Below are 27301 nucleotides of genomic sequence, written 5' to 3' on the forward strand. Positions count from 1 at the left end.
TAAAAACATAATAGTAGTAGATTATAATAGGAATTGTAAAAACAACTACATAACCATAAACACTCAAGGAATCTCCATCTCCAAAAAGCTTACCAACTACTTGAAAAAAGCCCCTTTTCTTAAATGTGAGATCTCCTCTTAGCTACCTCCCTCTCAACCTCTCTGTGCATGCTGTTTTTTCCGGCCAAACCAGCCTCTCCTCTCCACACTTTTCATTCACTACCTCTATGCACACCACCCCACCGCAACTACTTTGACACAAAGCCAGGAGCTTCCAGGTGCCAAATCCCAGGGCACTGTCGGGTCCTTATATCGCCCTCACCAACTTCATTCACTCTGAAGTTTTAACCATCTTCAATATCTATACCTCCAACTCAGGACCCCTGGGCCAAATTCTAGGCGTATATATCCAAATGATTATTGGACATCCCTTCAGGATTGAACTTTGCATGTCTGAAGATGAATGGATCGCCTTCTCTCCAAAACCTCAGGCATTTCTTATATTGGGTACTGAAGCCACCGCCCAAGCTAGAAACCCAAAAGTTATCTCTGATTTCTCTCAGTCATCCCTGTCTACTCAATGAATTACTTCCATTTCTTGAAGATGGTCTCATGTCTCCATCTGTACCTACCACTTACTTCAAGCTCTTCAATACCTCCTGCTAGAGTCTTCAGTAATCTCCTAACTGACCTCCCTGCCTCCAGTCCTTGTCTCAAATCCTTCTTTCATATGGTAACCACGCTGCTTTACCTAAAGTCTACTAACTGCATTACTTCCTTATTTTCCAACCTTGGATAGCTTCTCTTCACCTATATCATAAGGTTTAAGCTCTTAAGCGTGGCATATGAAGCCCACTGCCTCCTAATACCTGCCTATCTTATCAGCCTCTCTCCCCACCGCTTTCTGCCCTGATCCTTCCGTTTCAATACTAAACAACTTATGAATCCTGCTCATGCCCCATGTTTCCCACCTCCATCCTTCATCCACCCAAACCTTCTTCAAGCTCCACCAGGGCAGGTGGTGGCCCAGTTACAGTTGTCCCTTCAGTGCTTAGCCCACCATCTGGCTCATGAAAGGTGCATGGTCGATGATAAATAAAGGAAGATAATATATGCCAAGTCCAAAATGAATGACACCCACAGAAAGTGTTGCAGAAATCTGCACTCACACTGAAAGTCACTGTAATGGGGTCCATATATGCCAACTATTTTCCATTACCAGAAGTACAAGAGTCAGCACAAGCTCAACCCTCCTTACAACACCCACCAACTTTAGAGTCATGCTCTTTTTTTTTTTTTTTTTTTGGGAGGGAACATGTTGGCTACCTGCTAAGCCTGCCATCACGAGGCACAAGAGTGGGCATCTTGGTGATGTGCTAATAATAAGAGCTGATATTTATAGAATGCTCATTGTCTATCCAGACTTTCACTGAGAATTCTACGTGGATTATATCTCTCAGTCCTCACATTTGCACTATGAAAATGTAACTACCGTTACCGCAGCTTTAGATAAGGAAACTGAGGTCCAGATACCGAATAACTTTACTGAAGACGCAGAGATTTAATATTAAGGACACTATTCACCAGAATACAAGCCAAGCCTCCATACGTATTTCACTTAGTTTCTAAAATTGTGTGTGTATGTCCAGAGCTGACCATGAATGAAGGTCAAAAGACCCTACTGTATCACCAAACTTTTGAGCCACTGCTCCCCCCAAATAAAGACTGAGCAGTACATTATTTTGCTAAATTATAGAATTGTTTTAAATTATTAGCTAAATTACAGAACCACTGCCATTGCCTCACAGACAGCATCAGCAGCACATCAGGACCTAAGTGGTAGGACTGACAGCTCCTCTTTCCTTATGCCCTTTCTTCTGCCCCCTCATTTCTCCATATTCCCCTTTGGTCCACTCCAAACTTCTCCTCCCATCTTTGTTTATGAAGGGTGTTTTAAGACACATACGGGGCAAGGGGCACCTGGGTGGCTCAGTGGGTTAAAGCCTCTGCCTTCGGCTCAGGTCATGATCCCAGGGTTCTGGGATCGAGCCCCGCATCGGGCTCTCTGCTCGGCAGGGAGCCTGCTTCCCCCCCACTCTCTGCCTGCCTCTCTGCCTACTTGTGATCTCTGTCTGTCAAATAAAATCTTAAAAAAAAAAAAAAGACACATACGGGGCAAGATCTCTTCTTCAAAAAAGTAGAGAATCCATCACCTCAGGAGATGCAGAAGCCAAAAATAGTCACAGGCTCAAGTAGGATTTAGATAAATCCATGAATAAGGGAACTCTGGGGTCCACATAAAGGGAAGTATGGCACTTGGAGAGGGAAAACTTGCCAAGGAATAGCTACACTTGGCTATCAAATTGAAGCCACAGATGTGTACTGAGCACCTACTATGTACAAAGCACTATTCCAGGCTCAGAAGACAGCAGGGAACAAAAGGCGAAATCCCTGCCTTTATGGAGCTCCCAGGTCTGACCACTACTTGGTTTCTGTCAGGGACTGTCTGCTCACTCAGGCAACTGGATCCACAGAGCAGAGGCTTCCTCCCAACATTGAGGACCTGGCATTTTTTGGGAACCTTCTCTGTACTGTCAAAGAAGGGTGCACACATGTGGGCGCTCACCATATACAGCTCCAAAGGCAGCCTGCACTGGTCCTTGAGATTTGTGCCCAAAGCCTTAAAAAGATTTTGACTTTGGCAAACTGGAAGAGGAACAAATTGACAGAAGTAGACAATACATTCTGAGAACAGCCATGGCCATCAGGCCACATATAAGAGCCAGAATACTCAGAATTGGCCCCCAGCAACCCAGAAATATCACCCTGTCCTTCAAGGGCAAGGCAGGCTGGAGAGAACCAGTCAAGGAAAAAGTGGTAAAAAGCAGCACCTGGGTGTGGACCTTTTCGAGCTCCCTTCAACCATGCTCCACCAACACAGGTAAACCGTCTTTCAAAGTCCTAAATCCAGGACCGACACTGAGAAGCAATTAGACACAGTGGTTAGTCACACACACTATGGAGCAATATTGTCTGGGTTTGAGTCCCTGTTCTACCACTCATTAACCTTGGCATGTAATCAAAACTTTCTGGGACTCAGTAGCCTCATCTTTTAAATGGAAACAATAATTACAACAGCCTCATAGGATGGCTATGGAAATTGAAAGAGCTGATAACACATAAAGCATTTAAAACAGGGTCTGGCACTCGGGAAATGTGAGATGTTACTACTGCTACTTTTTATATGGATAGGATCATAGGAGTCCCCTTCCAGGCCATGGCAAATTCTGGAAGCCACAAAGATGCCTTTTAAAGGAACACCTTAGAAGCATACACATCCCACTCTGAGGTAAAACCAAAATTCAGGCAAATTTCTAAACACGTACACCCCGGGGCACCTGGGTGGCTCAGGTCTGCCTTTGGCTCGGGATCGAGCCCCAAGTCAGGCTTCTTGCTCAGCGGGGAGTGTGCTTCTCCCTCTCCTTCTGCCCCTCCCGCCTACTAATGCTCTCACTCTCTCAAATAAATGAAGTCTTAAAAATAAAATTAAATTAAAAATAAACACATAACACCCCAACTCTGACACATACCTTCTTTCTCTGAATGAGAAAGCTATTTTTCATCAAATTCAGGTAAAACTGATTTTGACTGCAGCACACATTTTTCAAAAGGTGAAGGCAAAAGAAAGGGTAGATTTATCCTTCTTAATAATTTCCCCTGGCCCTCTGGAAAGACAGGCTGGGTCTTTGTCTGCAGAAGAGCTAAAACAATTACAAAGGAAGAGGAGAACAGGAGGAATTTTCAGGCTGAGGTCCAACCAGCACAGCAACCAAAGGAGCCAAAGCCTGAGTGGTCATCTACAAAGGAAACACCTGAATACGTGTTACCCATTCTAGTGAATCTACAGGGGAAGAGACGACATCAGTAAGAAGTCCAAGCAGGTGTTAGGTAAAGCACAGACACAAGGGAGAGAAATGTTCACTTAGAAAAAATCTTTTATCTGCAAACGTAAAGCCAAGCAGGTAGGTTGTTTTTGTTGTTTTGGGGTTTGGCTTGGTTAATTGTGGCAGGAGACAAAAGTGCATCAGTACATCCCAGCAACAGAACCCCTAGGTAGTCCCCAGGCCAACAGCAAACATTAAACACAACCAAGTTCAGTTGGCTAGTCCTTTAATTTGATTGGAAAGACTTTTATCTTCACCTCGGAGTCATAAAAGAACATAAGTTGTTAGCAAAACAACCTGAAGTTGACTTAAATCTGAGGCCTTCTTCTGTCTTTCCATATGCTTGTCAAAACTATTTTGAGAGAATGAAAGAGAAAACATGCTTGCCCAAAGGGGGCGGACACAGGGGACAGAAAAAAATGGCTAAATATATAAGAATATGCTAGATAGTGTATTACATCTGAAAAGTTTTTGGTTATTTATCCCGCTTTCATGAGATAATCTCAGCATCCCAACTTATAAAATTCTTTACTTGGAAAATGTGTCAGTAGACCTACCAGAAAGCTAAACATTCTCAGAACTGAAGAAACAGTATCTATATTTACAAACTATGTCCATATCATTTGCATGTATATCATGAGTCCTATAAGCTGACCCCCTTACTCATCCTCGCAAATTTATATAATCAAGCACATATTTCCAAAAAAAGAAATTTCAACTAAAAGTGGTGTCATATTATGTGGAGTTAGTCTACTAGTAAGAAATTGAGAGTCTAAAAAATATTTTTGAGGGTCACTTACACATACCTTTTACAAAGGCCTATAAACTGAAGTTTGTGTGATTTTTTAAAACTGACTAAAACCCATGGGATATTATTTGGCCTTCTCGAAGGAAGGGTTTTACTGACAAATCATTAAGAAAGGGTATGAAAAACTATGCCTTGGTCTCACTATTGCTCAGCAGATGGAGATGTGGCAACAGAAAAATAAATGTGGCTCTAACCACCAAGAAGAAAAGTTGGGTTTTCTCGCCACATTGAAGACGCTAGCTCTGAAATTCAGGAGTAATGCCATAATTAATAAAGACATGATGAGAGAGTCAGCCAATATTAAAGTTCGGGTCCATGCAAGAAACACTTTTTGAGTTCCTCTTATCAGTCAATCCCAATCTTTGCTTTCAAGGAGCTCACCACGCAGCATTGGCCACTCACCCATCAGGCAACTTGAGACAACTGTTTCATCATCCATGGGCCTGGAGAGCATGGCGAGGGAAGGAGAGGCCCGGGGTTCCACACAAAAGTGACTGGCAGAGTCAGGAAACATCCCTTCATGTCTGGCTGACTTGCCTAATTTTACATATGTTATTTTCAAGCAGGGCACGAGCATATACAGATTAAATTTATAAACTATGATCCCCTAGACAAAACCCTCCAGGCATTTCCCATGAGGGCCAAGTTCTTTTTTGTTTCTGGAGATGGAGGCCTCTAGATGGCCAGAAAGAAGGAAGCAGCTATTCCTAGGACTTAGGGTTATACGAGCATGACTACCCAAAGTTACTAAAAGATGGCATTTCATAAACGTTTCCTTCCTGTAAAGTGTCCTTACAGATCAATTGAATCAAATGTGAGCTCTGTGGCCCTAAGAGATTAAGTGACTTGTTTAAGGTCACACAGTTTGTTGTGGCAAAGCCTGACCCATCTTCATTTCCTGGTTTCCAATATAATGTCCTTTGAATTAGACCAAACTGCAACCCAACCATGGGGTTGAGACCCAGAGACAGAAATGACTGTTGGCGTATTGATAATCAGAATGTCTGCTTGTGAAACACAGATTATACAGCCATCCAGAGAAAGTCACTGGCCTGGCGTTGATTTAGCCTGGAAAGCCTACAGAACAGGGTGGGAGAGAAATGCGGCAGACCCCCAAAGCAGCTGGCCTCCCCCTCAAATCAGAGGCTGGAGTATTCACTTGTGTAAGGCACCTGGATCAGGGGAAGAAGGGGATTCCCCAAGAAAGGGATTAAAGGGAGCAGATCCCTCGAGGGGAGGCCTTTACTTCTGTCACAGAACCACAAGCTGCTTCTGCTCAAAAAGGATTTGGTACCAAGGCAGAAGGCTGCTCAGAATTTGTGCAGAACCACAAAGATGCCTCAGTAGGTAACAACAGGAAGGAGAGTCAGAATGAACTTTTCACGAGCCGTCTCGAAGAAAAGTGGAAGAACCTTCCCTCTCACTATTTAGAAACACCAGCAGCAGGTGCTACAGGGGGGCCTACACCAATAGAACCATCGCCGCTCTTCTCAGGCCTGTCCACAGCTCTCACCGGCACGCGTGCTTCCTTAATGACAAGCTTAGGAATGGAGAATGGGAGGAGAGGCACACACTCTGTGAATGTCTGTACTCCCTTGCCCCTCTTTCCTTGAAGAATAGACTTCATCAAGCACAAAGCTCAGCAAAAACTGAAAAGAGAGAAGTTCTTATTAATGTATTGACACTTGTCACAAAGCCTGGCCTATCTCAACAAGGCTCTTTGCTTTCACGTCTACCTGGTGTCTCGTCGGGTCGGACAAAAAAAGGAAAAACAAAGATGACTTCCAGATAACTATGCCTCTCACAGCTGTGCAGTCAAGAGAGGGAAAAACACCTTTTATAACTTCCTCTGGCACTTGCTGAAAACTCTGGACTTTGGGGAGGCTATTAGAAAAAGGTTAAATATGAGACTAGATAATGATATACCAAGGGACTCACGTCAGGGTTGTTTGAACACCACTCAGAAGCAATTGCTGTTGAGAGCTGGCGACCACTTTAAAGGGCTCTGGAAGAAGGCGAAGTCTGCAAGTAAATGCTCCAGGGTGCCCCTGGGAGGAGCAGGATAAAGACTCCGGATTTTGCACAAGCATCCGTGAAAACATTTATTCTCCATTCTTTCATTCAAAGGTGACGAGGTATCCACATCTAGTAATTATTTCCTGTCAGTGGCATATTCTCTTGCATTGTTCTTTATTTAAGTTTATTTTCACGAAGACATGACTTAACATACACAGTAGTGCCCTCCTCCTTTCTCTCACTGTGAGCTAGAGGGCCCCTGGTCTCCATCTTTAGACTTCCTATTTCATTTACTCTCAACAAATCTGTCCACCAGTTATTTCACACTATTGTATCAACGAGCATTTTACTTCAAAATCCTATGTGTGTAACTTACCCCTTCCTGCCCCTAAAACTTGGCCAGTTACCATCCCCCTTATAAAATCTGTGATGTTACCCAAAGCACTTTGGGCTATCTATCAATTCCAGGGTTATGAACCACCAGCCACTGAAGCTACCTATTGGCTCCCCACCCCCTGGTGCTTTAAAATGATAACTAGACCGTATATAATTACATGGTCCCCAGAAGATACTTATAATTGAATCACAGGGCATTTTGTGAATGTTTGGGACAGCGATTAGAGGACCACAAAGTGATAGTATTTCTAACTCTCACCAGCTAGAAGGTAAATGAAGCACCCTAAAATTCAATTAGAAGAGTCCTTTAGGTATTAAATAATTATAATATGAATCACATTAGGGGGCAAGGTTTTTTTTTTTAATTGAACTGTCCCCATAACCCCCGAAGATCATATTTCCTAATAGTTTGCACAACAACGCAGCTGGATTTTCAGATTTATGGTTCTTCATCCAACTGAAAGAGCTGGTACCCAAGGTAGAACATACGTATGCCAGAGTCGTTCCTGCCTTTGCTCCGTCCCCTCCTTATCTGGTGACCTCTTAAGTGAGCTGGGTCTCAGTCGCCCCACTTCTCCCAGAAACATGCTACATAATTAGAATATCTAATATTATGATGCAAAAATAAGATAGCTATAAAGATATTTACAAAGCTAACAGAAACAGGGCTATTCATCTATGCAAACTTTCACCCATTCTGAATACCCAGGAATGAAGGTCTCATTTCTCCCCCTCACATTTCCCCTCTCTCCAGCTCTCCCTCCTAGCTCTTTTTCCGATTCTCAACCATTCCTTCCATCCTCAGTACCTGCCTTCCCTCAGGGCAGGTTGTGACAGTCTGTAGTAAAGCCTCCAGGAGAGATTGTAGCTGGTCCCTTAGTGCTCAGGGCAAGGATATGAGAAAGCGTCAAAAGTAGATCTTTTTCAGTCATTATCTTTCTGCTTCCATTTCTTAAAGGAAGAGAAGGTAAATATTGTTCCTCTCACTCAGGAAACTCCGGGAAAGTAAAAACAGAAACATTTCTCCCCTGACTGATTTTTGTAAACATGCCATCAAGGGAAGGTTGAAAGGATGGTCACGCGGTGAAGTTGCTCCTACAACCAACCCAGCAAGTCAAACAGAAAACAAGGTCCTCATCATTCCTCTGGATGCTCTGAATCACACCCAGGGCACAGGCAGGAACTCTCCTGACCCCTGAAGGTTCCAGCAAAAGCACAGATGCACCTACAGCAGATTGGTAACCCAACTATTCGCCTCCACTTAAAAACATTTTTTTTCAAGGCCAGCGATCAAAATGTAAAACTAAGGCCTGAAAAAATATCAGTTCCCCCAGCAGGGCCCCAGTGTTAAAATATAATGCCTGATTAGTGATTAGTAGAACATCACAGAAATAAATATACATATACATACATATGTATATTTTTCCAGTAGATTTGGCCTTGTAATGACATTTGCTCATGAGAAAAAGAAATTTACTCATCCCAACAACAGAACACTTACCTAAGGGTGTCCTACCAAAAAAAATAAATAAATAAAAAGGTCCCCTAGAGACCAAGAATATAGTGACATTTGGTGCTCTTCAAACAGAGTATCAACACCATCGGTTTCCTCCTTTTAGCTCCTGAAATAAAAATATTCTCATGCACGGAGCACAATAGCACGGGCTACAGCCCTTCCTCATGGAGTGTGATTCTCTCTGAGAATCGCCTTCTGCTATGTTTGCAGGAACCACTCTCCCAGGACTGTAGAGCCCTTCTGGATCTTTCCTTGCACCTCAGAGTCAAGAGCAAAGAAGTCAGAATGGATGACCATGACCACACAGAGGTTGAGTCATAAAGGATTCACGATGATGGCGCTACTGTGGTCGACGTGGAGCTCAGTCACAGGGCAGCCACGGAGACCCCTCCAGAGGAAAGTGGAGTTAATTAGTCTTTTTATGCACACACACATGCCAGCTTCACACATTTAAAAAATAGACCCATGCTAAGCAAAGGGCCTATTTTAGCACCGTCTTGTAAAAACTAGATAGACGGGTACTCTCTCTCCTTTCTAGCAGTCACACGGGCCCTAACATACTTTCTGGCTTTTGCTAGTCTAGCCTGAAGAATGAAGAGGTAAGATGCAAAGTGCATCTGAAAAGCACTAAAACAAAACACAACAATTTTCACTCTCACACGAAGCACCGCACACCAGTGAATCAATACATCTAAAATTAATTGGCATTCCTGTATAAAATTTTCCTTTTGTAACATAGCCACTGGACCGCTATGGAAAAAGATCCTAATTTATACGGGCTGAACAAATGATTTGATTAGTGACCAAAGTAAGGAGGCGTGAATGCTCTCCAAGCATGAGCTTTTCCGCATGGCCTGAGTCAGCCACCGTACAGTAAGCCTGGCGTGGTGCCAAGCGCCCTCCTGCCAACGAGACTAGAAGTTTCTGAAGAGCTACCACAGATCCAATGTTGGGAGAGTCGCCCAAACAAAAGGCGGCCACCGAGTTCAACAACTGGCTTGCAATGGCACCATATGTTCCGCAATATTGTCCTACTACAACACTGGGGTCTGTCTGCAGTGTTCCCGGGTGCCGCACAGCTGTCGGCCCATGAGCTGTTTTATCATTATTTTCACTGTTTTATTACTTTTCTGGGAATTCAAATCAGTGTAACCGCGCCTGATGCACTGAGTGAAAAATGGTGTCTCCCTCCCCCTCCTCCTTCAACCTAATGAATTGCCTTTTTTCATATCAAAGAGTAATGAGCACCAAACCACATAATATTTATTCATGGAACAAAAGACTTAGGAATGGAGGGGGTGGGGGAAGCAGGAACAGCTCCTGAGTGTGGAGAGCGGAAAAGCTGAACATTTTAAAGGAGCTCCTCACGTGATTCCCGGTGACACTGGGTTCAATTTATAGGGAAATCCAAACCTTTCAGCTCTCCCCATTCTTTCCCTTGGAGCCTTCCATCAAGCAAGACCCTGATCAATGCTTAGAGACCCTGCTGCTGAGAGCTGACAGTAACCAAACATAACTCATCTTGTAGACTTGACAGTGAACTGTCTAAACCTTTTCTTTCTCAGTGGACCTCCCCTAAAAAGCCTTTTCTCTCTCTTACGAGCATTAAGCGAGTATATCTAACAACATTCAGGATAGATATCCTTTTACCCCCAGTATCATCATGGCCTCTATTGTGGAAGAGCGCCTGATCTGGCCCAGGGAAGAAGAGCCCTTGAAATAATGGCACTATTGGAGTCTTCCTCACCTCAGATGACATGAATTTTCCCCTCCTCCCTTTCCGTGTTAGTCTCTCACACTCTGTCTTCAAGTCTTCTTTTTAATCCAGAAAACAGAAAATAATGTACAACAGTAGGAATAACTTAATCCAACCCATGGTTAAGCTTCCATATAGACATTGAGACAACTTAATTGTCCCCTTTACAAAGGATCCCCAAATTGGGAGGGGCAGAATGGACTATGAAGTCAAGTTAATGTTAAATGAGCCATGTTTCTTAAAGGCTTCCCTGAATACATGAGCCACCAAAGTGAAAGGAAAACTATTCTTTAAGGTAAGATAGCTATTAAACAAAGGTTCCTCAAAAACAATCCACACTCACGCTAAGAAAGAGATTAAAGGTAAAGGGTGTGCAAACCACGTGAAATTTTAACACCACTGACTGAGCTGCTGTTTCTTCCTCACATTTTATTACTTTATTACTTTCTCCATTTAAAAACTCTATTTTCAGGATTAAAAAAAGATTTATTTAAACTGTGAAAAATTATTTAAATTTTTAAAAACCACAAAATAACTCATTTCTTCCTCTAACCTGTGCCACCCAAATGGTTGTGAATTTTAACAATGCAGAATTTCTTATCTGGATAATTTCCCTTAAGCCCAGAAATGGAATCCTTTTTTGAAGCACCCCTCTTGTTTCTTCCTCTTACAGTCTCATTTTTGTAAGTCTGTCAAAGCTAATTATCTCTCTCCTCAAAATTATGGCTCTTCAGTGTATCATAAACACATATATTACGAAAAGTTGAAGAAACAAGTGAAGTGTGCATTACACTGTGAAGAAAAAGACAGACATAAATAATTATTCAAAGAATCCATTCTTCATTAATAAAGTAAAGAGAATGACATTAGAAGGTGTGGATGGAAATACCGAAGCCAGCTAATCCCCACTTCCTCTCCCATATATGGTTGTCCCCACTCCTTGAGCCAATACCAGAAACTCCCACACCACCCCTTTAGGATAAAGAGGGAAGCAAAATTCTCAGGTTTGCAATCCTCTGACATTCCAGACCACAGATAAACATGAAGTCTACCAAACCAGTATCACAGACCACCTGTGCCTCAAAGAAGGGAACAAAGGCACAAGACCCAATTCTCACAAGCACACAGTGTCATTAAGTGCCCTTACTTGACACTACTGTTCTGTATTTCTGAGTGTTCCAATTCCAATCTGAGACCACAACTTAAAGTTAATAAAAGGCTCCTGAATGATTCATATCAATCCTTACAACCTAAAAACAGGATCAAACACTGAAAAAGCAACAGCCCATTTGAATTTCAACAGCTTAGTGCCAGACATCCCCCATCCTCAAACCACAGTTTATCCTACTTGGTCACCTCAACGTTATCACTATGTGCGTGTTCCCAGTTCAGTGTGGGCTCCAGACGTGTTTCCCTCCGGCACATAACAACCACAACCTGCCAAAAATACTTTCTGAGTATGGCTATTTACTGTGGTAACAAACAAGTTCTTCAAATATTCCTTCAATAAGTTCTGAGCATTCAGCAGCGCTAAATCCAAATCTAAAATCATCGTTTCCATACCTCACTGAAGAAAATGAACGTGTTTTTAAGAATCCAAGAGCAGCTGCAAACCGTTTAGGAATTCCTAGTTAAACTGCAAAATGCGCTTTCAACCATTTAGGCACAACATCTAAACTGAGAAAGTTGCTTCTTTATATAAACCACCTCTGTTTACCAAACATGAGAACCTCCCAGGAAAGGGCCAGGGCAGGATGTAAGTGGCAGGGGAATGTTGCGATCCACGAGGTGCCGACGTACACACTCCACTGTGAGGAAATACCTTAAGTGATTAAAGATAAACACCACCTGCCTGCTTTGCAAAGGCACCCATTGCTGTATCTGCACACTCTTCCCTGGGATGAAGGGACGGAAGGGACAGGAGGGACAGGAAGGACAGGAGGGACAGGAGGGACGCAGGAAGAGAGGATGGACTGAAATACCACAGTGGATTAGAACTGGGACAATGGGAGCCCAGAACAGAAGATGGGAAGAGGCAAAGGGAATGTTATGTTTCATCCCGCTGGGAACTCTGGCATTATTATCACTTACACATTCTGAAGTTAAAACCCAAGAATAAGCTATTACAAGAGTTTTATCTCTTTTCCTTTCCTGAGCATCCAGAAAATTTTGCTGAGTTCTGACATGTCAACTTTCTTCACATTAATGTGAAGGTTGACCCCTGACACTCCTATTTACGAATTTACATCGTAAATTACAAAGAGAGTTATTGAACTCTCTTTAAATAACAAATAAAACTCAAAAGGTCTGACATTCTTTTTGTAAGATATGTTTAAAAAAAAAACCTCCACAGTAAGGTAAGACTTGACTGTAGTCATTTCTTTCCTATTACAAATAATCTCTTGACCATTTCAACCGGAAATAAGAAAATGCTTTCCAGAGGAATTAGAAATTAGAAGTTTATTACACCATAGGTATGATCTCAACAGCCTTTGGAAAAGAGGTTTTATCTAATAATATAATTAGATAGCTAAGAACATAACCAATATTCAAAACATAACCATTTACCTGTCTACATCAAATAAAGGTAAATGTTATACTTTGTGCAAAATGCAAGATTTGTTCACCTTGTGCATAAGTGAACGTCATTCCTGAAAGAAAACATTCTAGTACTAGAAATGAAAGAAACAGATCCAGGAATATTCAGAAGCAAACATGAAAAAAATAGGATGACACTCCTCAGAGGGACAGAAGACTAGCAAAACTAAACTTGACTGTCAGCAGCAAAAGTGAAAGGTTGAAATTTTATTGACTGACCAGAGCAGCAACATTAAGGAGCTCGTAAGTTTCTCATATTGGAGGGCCTGGTTAGATGATTGGGAGCAAGATTCATATATTGCATACATGGCTAACTCATGCGATTTAAGCTGTTGAAACAGAAGCTATCTATGGGTCTTTAGGCTGAAGCCCCTTTCCTCCAAAGCCTGCATCCAGCACATGGCTACATTAACTTGTCTGGCCACAGGTTTTGTGGGGGGTTTTCCTCACCAAGGTGGTAGGTGGCTCAGCTTAATGGTAGAAAATGACTGCTGCTAATCAACATGTACGTCAAACTTGAAACTGAATGCCTAGTGGAGCAGAATCCCTAGGTAGAGAATGACATATAAAGTTTAGATCCCCAGTCACTTACATTCCTACCCTGGATTTATTTCTGTGGTTCAAGTAATTGCCATCTGCATCCTGCACAAGCTTCCAGGTCCTATGCCCTGTGATAAAGGTTGAAACACGAGGTGATGATTTAAAAAAAAAAAAGAAAGAAAGAAAGAAAGAAAGAAAAAAGGAGGGACACACAGGCTAGAGGTATATGAGGCCAGGGGATAGCAGCAAAGCAGGAATCCTCATGATCAAATAGCAGGGCCAGGCCAGGACCAGCCCCCTGCAAGACACCACATATCTTAATTCTAGCTCCTGTTCAAACTGATCCTATAACCTAAAGGAAAGTCAAGTAGGTAAGGACCGTGCCTTGGCAGAGCGTGGTTATTTTAGAAATCCAGCTGTTCGCACAACCTTTTCAAGAAAGAACACTTCAGGCAAGTGAAGGCAGAATAACGTTGCAGCCAAGAACCCCGATTCCAGAGCCAAACCGCTCCTGCTCTATGAAAACACAGACTCTTGTTATTAGGCTGCCGGCGCAGGGCAGCCACTATGCCAGAGGTAAATCAAAATGACCAAGAGCTCCAATCAAGGGCAGGTTCAGACCATTGCAGCACACGTGTATAACGAAAACTGATAGGACTTCTCACTATCTGAACAGACGCTCTAAGGCGACTGCCAAGGCAAGTCCATTTTGATGCATTTTCTACAGTTGGCCAGGTCAGCAGGTGGTTATTACCATGTTACACAGATGACTGGATTAGTCAGGGTAATTTAACCTGTAGGAAGTGGCAACTCACAGACCTGAGATTTTTATGACCCCTCAAACCTGCCCCCACTACCTCCCCAAGGAGCACAGCACCAACTGAAACACATTTTCCAAGTAAAGCCACACAGGTCTGTGAAACACAAAGCTCGGGAAAGGTAAAGAGAACTATGGTCTCGTTCAAGAAAGTGAATTTCCGGGGCGCCTGGGTGGCTCAGTGGGTTGGGCCTCTGCCTTCAGCTCAGGTCATGATCTCGGGGTCCTGGGATCAAGCCCCGCATCGGGCTCTCTGCTCACCAGGGGGCCTGCTTCCCCTCTCTCTCTCTGCCTGGCTCTCTGCTTACTTGTGATCTCTCTCTGTCAAATAAATAAAGATTAAAAAAAAAAAAAAAAAGTGAATTTACCACTTTCACAGCACGAGCAGGTACCGGTTAACTAGACTCCTACTAACTTGCTTTTTAGGACCAGATGAAAAGAAGGAAAATCATTCCTATAAGACATGTTGTCAAATACACAACCTTTAAAAACCAACAGTGTTCACCCTAGACTGCAAAGACCAATACCAGTTACTAGAATTGACATTTTTTTTTGAAGCTGTATTTTTAAGGAAACGCAATTATCATTTGCTCTAAATTGGATTATAATAAGATTCAGGTACTATATTAAACCATATTAGATTAAGAGATTTTTTTTGGTCAAACTTTTCTGTTTATACATATTACGTATATAGCAAGAAACCCAAATCTGTGCTATAGAAATGCTCACATATGTATAAGGAATATATGAATAAGGATGTTCATTGCTGTAATGTTTAATTGGCAGAAATTTAGAAACTACAAGAGTGTCTATCGACAGAGGATCATTTAATAAATTATGGAACATCTGTATTATGGAATGCTATATAACAGTTAAAAAGAATGAATTGAGGATCTACATGTAATGACTTGGACAAGTCTCCAAAATATATTATGTGGAAAAAGTCAATCTCAGAACCATATGTACGATTCCATTTGTGTAGAAAAAAGCTACCATGTGATGAGGTACAATATATAGTATATATGTAACTGAACAGAAGAAGGTCTGGAAAGAGATATTATAAACCGTGGCAACTTCTGAGAAGGGGGTAACATGAAGGAGAAGAATTAAGTCACTTCTTAAAACTACTTTCATTTAGCAATTTATTCAACAAATATTTTGAGTTCTTCCTATACACAGTAGGTCTTTTTCTGATATGAAGATAAAGAAAGAGACAACATCTCTGTCCTCACTAACTGACATTTTATTTCTATATTGTTTAAACGTTTTATGATTTAAAAAAAGATGTCATGCGGCGCCTGGGTGGTGCGTTGGTTAAGTGCCTGACTCTTAGTTTCAGCTCTGGTCATGATCTCAGGGTCATGAGATGCAGTCGTACATCGGGCTCCACGCACATCACAGAGTCTGCTTAAGATTCTCTCTCTCTCCCTCTGTTCCTCTACCATGCGCTCGTGCATGTTATCTCTCTCTCTCAAATAAATAAATAAATCTTAAAAAACAAAACAAACAGGGACGCCTGGGTGGCTCAGTTGTTAAGCAGCTGCCTTCGGCTCAGGTCAAGATCCCAGCGTCCTGGGATCGAGTCCCACATCGGGCTCCTTGCTCGTCAGGGAACCTGCTTCTCCCTCTGCCTCTGCCTGCCATTCTGTCTGCCTGTGCTCGCTCTCTCTCCCTCTCTCTCTCTGACAAATAAATAAATAAAATCTTTAAAAAAAACAAACAAACAAACAAACAAACAAACAAAAAACGGTGCCCTAACCCCTTCTCCAACACTTAGCCAACTAAACAACTTTTGCTGGAACATTTTCACTCATCAAGACAGCTCATTTCATCTTTGAACAGGTTTAATTTTCATATAATTGGTTTTTTTTTTAAATATTAAACCAAAACTGACTCCTAAAAACCACCAACCACTGATCCTAACTGTATCCCCCTGAGGCCATAAAGAGCACATCTAATCCTTTCTTCACTTGACAGCCCTTCAAATATTTTAAGAAAGCAATCATACTCTCTAAATCAGACTGAACACCACCAGGTCTTCCAACTGTTTTTCATATGACATGGTTCCACGTCCTTGCACCTTCCTGCCTACTTCATTCTAAATGTTCTCTTCTTTGTCTAATTTCCTCAAAAGCTTTAAGTCAAGCCGTGATCATGGTGCTACAAGTGTCACCTAATCAAAAAAAAAAAAAAAAAAAAGGAAAGAAAGATGATCACCTGCCTCATCTTCAATGACCTTAATCTTACTCCCCACCACACCAACGAATCCTCTCCTCCTACAAAGAGATTTCATTTGAAAAATAATGAAATAAATTTATAGAAAACAATGCACGAAAATCATAGCCACAGACAGCTTTCAAGAAGATACAAAGCATTTAGGGCTCTAGGATTTTCCTAAACGTTAGTTTATTAATGACTTCCATTAACGTGTTCTCATAAAACCACAGAACCATTTCATACAGCTAATCCAAACCAGGAAACCATGGCCTGCAGCGTGCGTCCAGTGAGAGCAAGGATGCCCCCTTCACCACGGTATCCCCAGTGCCCAGAAATCGTGTCCAAGATGCAGCTATTGCCCAGTACCTAGTCATTAGATGTTGGTTTATGCGTGAGTAAAAGAAGCCTCCAACCACTCAACTTTAAGTCTGCACTTGGGCAGAAGGCAAACAATTAAGTGATATGCAAGTCATTCATAAAAATAGGCCTAGCATTGGTGTAGTGCCATAAAGTCTTTGGGATATATATATATATATCGTCATTCATTCGGGCCTAACAATCACTCAGTGAGGTAAAAACAAGTAACTACTGTTCCCTTTCTGCCACAAAGTAAGAAGTCAGATGGTCACATGGCCAGGGCAGACATGTGGGACAGTGGTCCTTTAACTCCTTCCAAGGTACCCTCTGCCGCACCTCCTCCTTTCTCCACTCCTTAAGTCATAAGAGTGTTTTTGAAAAGCTGTGAGTAAAGCCACACAGTGTATTTTCAACATCCTAGGGGAGCTCCTTATTTAAAGCAGAGTTTCTCAACAGCAGCAACACTGATATTTCGGACCAGGTACTGTGGGCACACTGTAAGATATTCAGCTTTATTGCTGGCTTCTAGCCACTGGACAGCAGTAGCATCCCTCCAGTGTGACAACCAAAAATGTCTCCCGACATTGCCAAATGTTCCTGGGGAGAGGAAGGGAGCAAAATCTCCACTGCCTGAAAAATCAATGATTTAAAGGAATCCTGTAAGTAGTACCTCCATCCCGTGGGTAGTAATAATTTAAGAAAGCATGAAAATATTTAGGAACATGACTTCTTCCATACACAAACACTACTGCTTTAGCTCTTGAAAACATATATATTTGACTTTTCGTAGGGTCTGAAGGTTCAGAAGAGACTACTCGAAGCACACTTTACCTCTGTAAGCTCCCAAGACACCAGGACACTGTCTGCTTACCACCAATAAGCAAAACCGATCATCTCTCGTTTCTCCCCCTTGCCATCCCTTCCAGGTGATGCCTCCAAAAATCTTCCTCCCCTTTTGCCTCTCCTACCTTAATGCTAGTTCCTTAAAGCCCTTTCCTGGGTACCAATCCCTTTAGATTCACTCTCAATCACGGAGCTGCTTTCAGCATCTAACAAACAATCAAAGAAAGAAAAATAACCAACCACTGTGAGAATAAAGGGCACTGGCAAAGCTTGTCTTTTAGAGCCGTGCAATCCTTTTGAGTCAGGGTTACAACCCAGGTTGAATCCGCACAAACAGACTCAACAGCATTTCAGCCTTTTCCTTTGCAGGGGAAGAATCCTCTATGTAGGAATCAGTTTTCTGGAGGTGTCGAAAGACGTTGTGAGCGGGGAGAAGAGATATACATCCGTGTCTCCTAATAACGTCTTCACATGTACGAATAATCGTGGAGACGGCTGAGGCCTGAAGGGTCCACAACATGAAACATTACACAACCGGATTCTACCCAACAGGGTAGAGAAGTACAGAATTAGAAAGCAAATTCTGGAGGTTGTTGGTTAAAAATTTTAAGATTTCACTCCGGTTTTCTACAGTGGTTAAGCCATTCATTGCTAAGGAGGATACACGTTATAGTTATCTGTATTTTAAAAGATTCTACTTTATCATAAAGGTCATTCCAACCGATGGGAGGTCCAACGTAATTAAAAAGAAGTGTCTAAATTATTCTTAAGGAATCACTTTCCTTTTGTCAGAGGAAGTACTACAAGCCTTTGGAGATTTTTATTAAATTCCCCCAAGAATACTACGCACAGCTTGCCTTAAAAAACCTGAACCACAGCAGTAATTTCCTTTCTCTATGCATGTGTGCATATGGCCCTAAGGGAACGCTGTGCTTCTTTTCCAAATGGAGTTTCTTATCCACAACTCAAAATCTCCTCAATGGTATAACAGATGGAACAGCCAGGTACACTTAAGGAGGGGGAAAAGGTATGCCCCTTCTCCGATCCATTAAACGAAACTATGATCTCTAAATATTTATCTATACAGCAAGCTCTCAACTCCATTCTCTAATTTTATCCAACCCTATTTGTTTAGTTCTTTAAGTTTCCCTAGGTTTAAACAAGAGTGTTTTGTTTTGCTTTGTTTTAAAGTTAGGAGAATTAACCAGTTCTCCGTGATAGTTGATTTTCCAGAAGCTACATTTCCAACACACAAACATGAATAATGAATTTTTGGAATGTGTCTGTCTGAAAAGCATGCTGTTTTTTTTTTTTAAGATTTTATTTATTTATTTGACACAGAGAGAGAGATCACAAGTAGGCAGAGAAGCAGGCAGAGAGAAAGGGGGAAGCGAGCCTTATTTAAAGCAGAGCAGAGAGCTCTCTCTCTCTCCCTACAGAGCAGAGAACCCCAAAGCAGTGATGTGGGCTTGCAGGCTCCATCCCAGGACCTCAAGACCATGACCTGAGCTGAAGGCAGAGGCTTAACCCCTGAGCCACCCAAGCACTCCAAGCATACTGTGTTTTTAATGAAATTTAATTGGGGGGATCCTATAACTTTGGAGCAGTCACCTGTAAATCAGCTTTGTTAAAAAAAATAATAATAACAGAAACCAATGTCAACTTAGTTTGAAATAACAGGAAAGTAAAGCATATTATTTTACTTAAAATGTCATGAGAAGGGGACATAACTCAGCCCAAAGCTGTTGAGAATTTACTGGCATCAAGCCTAATGCTGATTAAAAAACAAACAAACAAAAACTGGTTATCCCCCTTAAACCTAGCTAGAATAAAACTGAAAAACCTACAATGTATATACTCATTCTTGGATGCAAGAGTGTGATTTAGCATTTTAACCTCTACGAAGCACTATGAACTATGAAGCAATACTGCTGAACGAATGAACTGAAATTTTAAAATTCAGCCTATTCTCCATTATTTGTGCTAACGAGTAAATGGTATACAAAATCAAATCCATAATTAATCCAAAATAGCTGGCATCTTCCCCAGTAGTTTCATTAGTTAGGAGAGGAGGAAGCACTGAAATTAAATTTCTCGTCGGTAAAGGTGCTAAAGGTCAGTGAAAAGACCAAAAGGTTGGCAGCAGGAGGGGAAGAAAAACAAAGCAAGCAGCTACGGGCTCTGAAAAGTGGATAAACAGCCTCTGATTAATAGAGTGAAAAAATGCAAAGCTATTTGGGAAAGTTAAAAGGCAGAGATTATAAAAATCATGGGATTGAGTTTTAAGTATGTTCCTCGTTATGAGATTTTGATGTCTGATTGATTTCCCAGTTCTCTATAATGAGTAATGTGGAAAAGATGACAGAATTTAGCCATCCTAAACTCAAGAACCCAGTACGAAACTGTTAACTAACAAACATAGAGCACTAATCACAAATAAAATTCCATGCTATTAAATAACATGTAAGTACTTCAAATGTGTCCAAGAATTACTATGTGATGTGCAAAATGGTTTATTATACTGGATTCCTTGAATGGCAGTAGCACTAAGATGAGAAAGAGGGAGAGACACTCTCCCACCACGTCAACCAATGGAAGAGCTCTGTCAGGAAACCTCTCTAATAATAGTTGGCTATTGGTCTCAGATATTTATAAAATGTTTCTATATAACTCTATTTTAATGTTTAAAATCCTCATCTTTCTTCTTACAGAAATGTCAGTAAACCATATACCTGGACTGCTTATTTTCCTCAAACCAGGTAGCACCAAGCTACAAAGGTTCTAAAACTTGCCCTTATAATTCTAATGACTCAGGATGGAAAGTATCAAATACAGCACCTGCCTGAAAACTCACTTTGCTTGGGAAGGAACTCACCCCGAAGAGCATTTCGTAGATTATGATTAATAATTAACTAAATGTGCTTCTACGTTTCTGATCTCTAGCTGCCCAGTACTAAATAAAATGCAGCACAACCAAAGAACATAAATAATATAACTAAATACGTGCTGGAGCTTTTAAAAAAAAATGCTTTGTAAGAATTAAAAGACAACACTTGTGAAACACAGAGAAATTAAATTCCAGAAAGTTTTTCACAAACTTAAGGCACACCCTGTGTGGGTTATGGAAAGCTTTTGAATCAACTGTCAATCCTATCACCCAGGATGGTAGAACAGGGTAGGCCAATGAAAAGATTCCCGTGAAAGACTTAGACATGGTCTGACACTACAAGCCTGCCAAAAAACCTGGATACAGAGCCAGTAATTTACCTTCAACAGGATAAGAAATAGGAAACCAGATTCATTTATAAGGAGGTTTAGCACTGGACTAGTATGTTTACATTTCCTGGATCTGTTCCAGAAATAGATGAGAAAATTTTGGATGGGTTGCTGTTTTCTCCAATACTCAGTAGTATTAAGTTTATTATCAACTGAATTTTATATGATAAACTCTCAGAGCAAGAAGCACACAGATTTATGCGGTCTGTAAACTCTGTATAAATTAAACACACTTTGAAAGTTATATTGGCACTAACAGAGTGAAAAGGTCATGAAAATACAGGACTGAACCAGGTCAAGTAAGGCTACCACCATTTTGAAATTCTGAAGACTGCATGGTCATGCTTTTTGAAGTGCCTGAATGATTAAACCTCTGTCAAGTCAATGTGCTCCTCTCTGAAAATGAATTTATGTCAATTGGAGTTTACCTTGGAATTTTAACCAGGCCTTCAGTTCCAAGTACAGAGAATGAACAAGGTCTCTTGTTTCCACAAATAATTAAAACTATTTGAAGAAAAGGAAACTTTTCAACTGAGACTCTCTAATAGGTGAAATGAACAGCTCTCACCAACAACTCCTTGAGGGCAAGTGTATATAAACGAAGTGCAAGTGTTGGGGGGAATGGGTGATGATCATTTGACTGACTACATGTCCAGAAATTACCTTTTACCTGAGATACTGTAGCTTCAAACCAAGGCCTTTTCCAGCTCCCTGCTCTCCTAACAGGTAGTGCTATTAGGAATCCATACAAAACCTAGGCTCCTTCCAGCAGCTTGGAACCAAGGAAGATTTCTATTTCACCTCACCCACACTGCCTTTTGTTTGCTTGTTTTTTGTTATTCATGACTATGCTTATAAATGTATAAGAAAAATCAAAAGAGGTAAAGAACTGATGAGACTGCCTTCTTAACCCAAACCAGGCAGAAAGAGAACTAATCAATATTTAGTACTTCAGACATATTGGCCCTAAGAAGGTAAACAATAGCAATAAAACAGAAAAGAATCCTACTCATCTTTATTTTTAGCATCACCATTATTATTATTTGGCTCTGCTTGATTATTGCTTTTCTTTGGGATTTCCCAGATAGCCCAATCTGAGAACGAAATGTTTAATTATTCTGTGCCTTCACCAGAGCCCCACTATAATCCAGCAGCTAATTCAAGAAAATGAAGATCAACATATTTTTTGTAACCTCTGCTTCCAAGATTTTATCTCATACATAGACTAAGTTAAAGTACTCTTTGAAGGGACAGTGTGAAATTTTAAACTAATTAGTTTTAAAGAAAAAATAGCTTATCAAGAATGATGTTATTTTCTTTCCTTTTTGTGGTACATAGAATTTACATGCAACTCTTTGCTTAAGAATTAAGTCTGTTTATTTTCATTACACTCATCACACATTGATATCCCACTGATATCAATGGGAGATGTATATGTAAAATACAGCTGAAGCTAGAATATGCTGTTCTGTACATAGCCTTGGCATTTACCTCAATTTAATCAACGGGCTAAATTATTGTCACAAAATTGACAGACAAATGCTATTTTTCAGGCAATCATTTATTAAGTCTGTTGTTAACTTGCTAAGGTGAGATTCACTATGACATTTACAGCTTATGTCTCCTCCATTCAAGTAATTGTCTTTGCATTTTCAAAAGTAAGCTCTGGCTTGAGCTCGCGACCTCCTTACAGGTAATGCCAGGATCTTTGATTTCCTTCCACCTGCGGGTGTATTATAACCTGGGGCGCACACCCCGAGTCCTCCCTCTCCCCCTCCGAAGGCCCATAGGGCACCCTGGAGAAAACCTACTCCAAACACGAAAACTTTCTGGCTGCTAACTCTACTGCTCTCTCCAGCGATCAAAAGCGAGTGGGCACCGGGAAGGGCACTGGCTTTTGTTCCAGCGTTGCCCAGCTGGCGAGGTAAGGCCACCGCAGTCCTCCATCCCCAAAGGTCGGGAGAAATTGCGTGGTGCTGAGATTCTGGAGACTCACGGGAAAAAAGAAAAAAAAAAAGCCTATTTTTACGCAATTCGTGCGTGTGGGGTGTACAAACACATGAAAAAAGGGCGTGGAGCTGGCAGGCATGGAATTCTCAGTGCCTTTCAAATTCTACTTCGTCTTAGGTTCACAAAGTGAGACTCCCGATCTGCGGAAGGGCGCGAGGGGGGCGGGGAGAGGGAAAGCACGCGGACTGGGAGAAATAGGTAGGAGAAGGGCACGCGAGCTACAGTCGAGATGCAGCTCTGGCCCCGCCCCCGGGTACAATCAGAAAAGCTACAGTGTGTCCGTGGCTTTCGGCTTCCTGTTTGTAAAGCCAGAACCTCCCTCCCCGACTTCAGTGACAGACGCTCTTCCTTAAAACAGAGTCCGCCTCTTCTTTGCGCGCTCGGGACAGGATCCGGAGCTGGAGAGTGTGGGGCTCGCGGGGCTCGGGCTGCCCGGGCGGAGGGGGCAGGGCCGCGGGGCGCAGTGCCCCTCCCAGCCTGGCGGCCTCCGAGGTAGAGCGGGGCCGCCAGGCGGACAAAGCGCCTCCCGCTCCCTCCCCCACGGTCGCGCACAGAGAGAGAGGAGAAGGCGGGCTGGAGGGGATGTGGGAGGAGGAAGAGGAGGGGGAGGAGGGAAGGTGCAGCCGGCGGGACTGGGCAGGATCGCGCCGAGGAGGGTGGGGAGAAGGAGGGGCTGGGCGGCCTCGGAGAACTAGGAGGGAAGGATTCTTGAAGCCCAAGATAAACAAATTGTTCCTCTTCACGTGCGGGGTGGGGGGAGGTGGAGAGGGTGGGGAGCGAGCGCTGCGGCCTCTCCTCTCCCCATCCCCCTCGCCGGCTCTTTGTCACGGAGCGCCGGCCGGAGTGCGGGGCGAAAGCCTGCGGCGGCACCCGCACCACCCGCGGCGCCGAGAACTACCAGACCCCGGGTGTGCGCGATTTATAAACCGTATATACTGAGGGGGCCGCCCGCGCCGGGCCCTGCGTCGCCGATCGAGGGGCAGCCTGCAAAGGGAACCGGAGCCCGCGCGCGGTGCAGCGCTCCTGGATTCCCACAGCCCGGCCCACCGGGCACACTCGCGCAGCCCTAAGCCCGGCGGCGCGGTGGGGGAAGGGGCCGCAGACACCTTTCCCAAGCTTCCGGCCTCCCCCCACCCCTCCCCGACCCCAGAAAGGAAAGCAAAAGAACCGGAGAGAGGAGATAAGAGAAAGGATTCTACCCTCAGGGTTAGGGGGTGGGAACTGCCCCTTCCTCTACGAGAAGTTAAGCCATTGGCTGCTCATCTACCTCGAACCCACCCACCCAGCCATTTAAGCCTCTTTCGCCTGACTGCTACCTTCCACTCCTCCGGGCTTATTAGACCGGCTTGGGAAGTTGGTGGGGAGCGAGGTGGAGGTTGAAGCAGGCTCGGGGCGAGCAAGTTTAAGAGGAGAAGGAGGAAGAATCTCCAACAGGGCTGCGTGGTCGGGACCCTGGGCGCGCGCCGGGGGTGTAGCTTTCCCCTACTACACGCGCCGGGTGGCTTCCCCTCCCCGCACCCCCACCCCGTACCCTCCCTGCCGCTCCACCTGCCGGACCAGCCTCGGGGCTCCAGCGGCGAGAGCGCGCACCCGCGCCCCGCATCCGCGCGCGCACCAAGGAACGCGCGCGCAGCCACCCTAGCCCGCTTCTCTCTCACTTCAAAGTTCATTCACAAAACTCTCAGACTTTCTCAGCCCAAAGGGGGTGAGCTAGGGAGAGGAGGCGAGAGCCTCACCCTTCCCCCCACCTCCCCCCAGGGGTTAAGGGCCTGGTGCCCGCCCAGAATCTGCGACAGCATCAATTTCTCCCTGCACCCGGCGGATGTGCTGAGAGGGGTGGGCGAAGGGGGACGGGTCTGGGAAGGCGAAGCTGCACCGCGAGGGGTGGGGTGGGGAGTCGTGAAGAGGAGGAGCGAGGTTTCAACTCTGGGTTCACTCTCAAATCCATATCTGAGAAAGGGAGGGGGGGGAAACTTTTCCAGCGCCTCACTCCAACGCTCCCCCAGGCTCCCTCCGCCCCTCGCAGTCGTGACTGGCTTCTCCCCTCTCGCCCCCTCTTCCCCAAATCTGACAACCCTGACAGATTAACAGGTAGCGACGACGGCAGCTTTTCCCTCAGAAAAGTTAATGTTAACCCTTCGGTTTCAGCCCATCTCGCCACCGTCTAAATCAGACACCCGTTCCCCCCCATGTAAGAAGCTCCACGCCCCCCCCCACGCGCGCGCCCCACGCCTGCTGCCAGTGCGCCCTCACCATGATCAGCGTGTGGTTCCTCTGCTCCGCCGAGGCAGCCTCCGCATCTTGCTGGGGTTTGCTCTGGTGCTGCTGCTTGCCCGTGCCGGCGCCCGATTTCTTGGCCCTCTGCTCCAGAGTCCGCTGGTAGAGGCTCACGGTGTCCCGGCGCTCCAGCTCCAGCTGCTCCACCTGAGCCTGCTGATACCTGTTCTCGCAGTTGACGTGGTGCCGCCGGCAGCCCTCGATGCGCTGGCGGAGCCGCTCCACCACGGTGCTGTGCTTGGGAACGGCCGCCGAGCCGCCGCCGGGGCCCCCGGAGCCGCCGCCGCCGCAGCCGGCAGCGGGGTGATTGCTACTCGGAGCAGCGGGAGTACTATTGGGAGTATTATTCACACCGATCCCGGCCCCGCCGAGGCTGCTGTTCAGGCTACTGTTGATGCAAATACTACTGCCATTCGCGGCAGCAGCGGGGGCTGCGAAATCCCCCATCCTGCTCCCCGGGCACACTATTTTGGAAGAACTTTTTTTTATCCACCCCCCTATCAGCCTCCTCCTTGGGTCCAAGAATTAAAATAGTTTAAGTGGAACGCGGGGGAGACGCAAGCACATGGATGGAAACAGCGATCCCGACGGGGCGAAAAAAAAGGGGGGAGAGATTTTGGGGTGGGTTTTTTTTGTTTCCTTTTTTTAAACTGTAAAGCTCGAGGGGAAAAAAGGGGGGGTGTTATCAGAATACCATCAGACACCTATCAACAAAAAGAATCACAACAAACTGAGCCAGCAGCAAATCGGGTTGCAACTCAAGGGGAGATCCGCTCCTCTCCTGCCTTCTTTTTATAATCCATTATTTTCTAATAAATTCCAGGAGATTTCCGGTGGTTGGCAAGCATTTTCTCCCTACGTACCGAAAAATACACCCCATGTACACACACAAGCATATGCCTCCAGTGCGGACACGCGCGACACACACTCACTCCACACCGCATCGGAAAACGGCAAGCTTGCTTATTGCATTTTCCTTCCACAAAAAAGTTTTGGTGTTTATGCCGCCCCGTGTTCTCAAAGTACTTTGGCTGCTCAGTTGCATTTCACAGGAACCTAGATATCGAATCCTCGGGCTGGGGGAAGTAAACACATGGACAGTCCGAGGCGACTGCAAAAGTAGATCGGTGAAGTCCTTTGCAAAACGCCGCGCGGAGAGCAGCCCCTAACGCTCGGCTGGGCTGCCGCTGCCGCCGCTGCTCCTGCCACCATCACAATGATCAACTGCTCGCCGCCGCCGCCGCCGCCGCCGCCTCCTCCTCCTCCTCTCGCTCCTCCACCTCCTCCTCCTCCTCCATGCCAGCGGAGTGATATCAGGACGCGCGAGCTCAGTAAACACGGCAGCGGCGGCGGCTGGAGGCCGTGAGACAAGCCGGGGGACCCGGCGCAAAACCCGGCCCGGACTCTCACCCGGCAGGAGCGGGCGCGGCACGCACCCGCACCCGGCTCCCGCCTCCCTCGCCTCGCCCTCCCCGCCCCTCCACGCCCCCAACCTCACTACTACCCTAACAGGAAGCCGAGCTGCCAGAAAAGAGAAAAAGAAAAGATTCTGGGGGATCTCGGGAATGAATCAACTTTTGACCTGTGCGTGTGTGTGTGTGTGTGTGTGTGTGTGTGCGCGCGCGCGCGCCTGTGTCTGTGCGTGTCTGTGTCAGAGAGCGTGTGTGCGCGCAAGCGTGTGTGTGTGTGTGTGTGTGTGTACGCGCGCGCGCGCCCGCGAAGATGGCCGCGTGGACGCGCCTAGCTAGATTTCCTTATTCCAAGGAGGCATCATGCAAGCCCAAGTTGTTGTTATACATTTATGCATTACATTGCAGAACTGTGCATGACCAGGCAGAAACATTGAAGCTTCACAGCAGTTGTCTCTCATCCCTACCCATGTGGAAAGAAAAAGACAAATGAGTGAATCGTTTTTAGAACCCAGGTAATG

General features: G+C 44.4%; 1 protein-coding gene across 2 annotated transcripts in view; it reads right to left on the reverse strand.

Moving 5' to 3' along the window:
• MAML3 (mastermind like transcriptional coactivator 3) overlaps positions 1-26170 on the reverse strand; it is a 408594-nt gene extending 382424 nt beyond the window's left edge. For both annotated transcript variants that reach the window (XM_047718483.1, XM_047718482.1), the window contains exon 1: positions 25348-26170. In XM_047718483.1, coding sequence (XP_047574439.1) covers positions 25348-25818 — 471 coding nt within the window. In that variant the 5' untranslated portion in view covers positions 25819-26170. The remainder of the gene's footprint in view (positions 1-25347) is intronic.
• Positions 26171-27301: the final 1131 nt, after the last annotated feature.

Source organism: Lutra lutra, chromosome 2 (genome assembly GCF_902655055.1).
Source record: "Lutra lutra chromosome 2, mLutLut1.2, whole genome shotgun sequence".
NCBI classification, from domain to species: domain Eukaryota; kingdom Metazoa; phylum Chordata; class Mammalia; order Carnivora; family Mustelidae; genus Lutra; species Lutra lutra.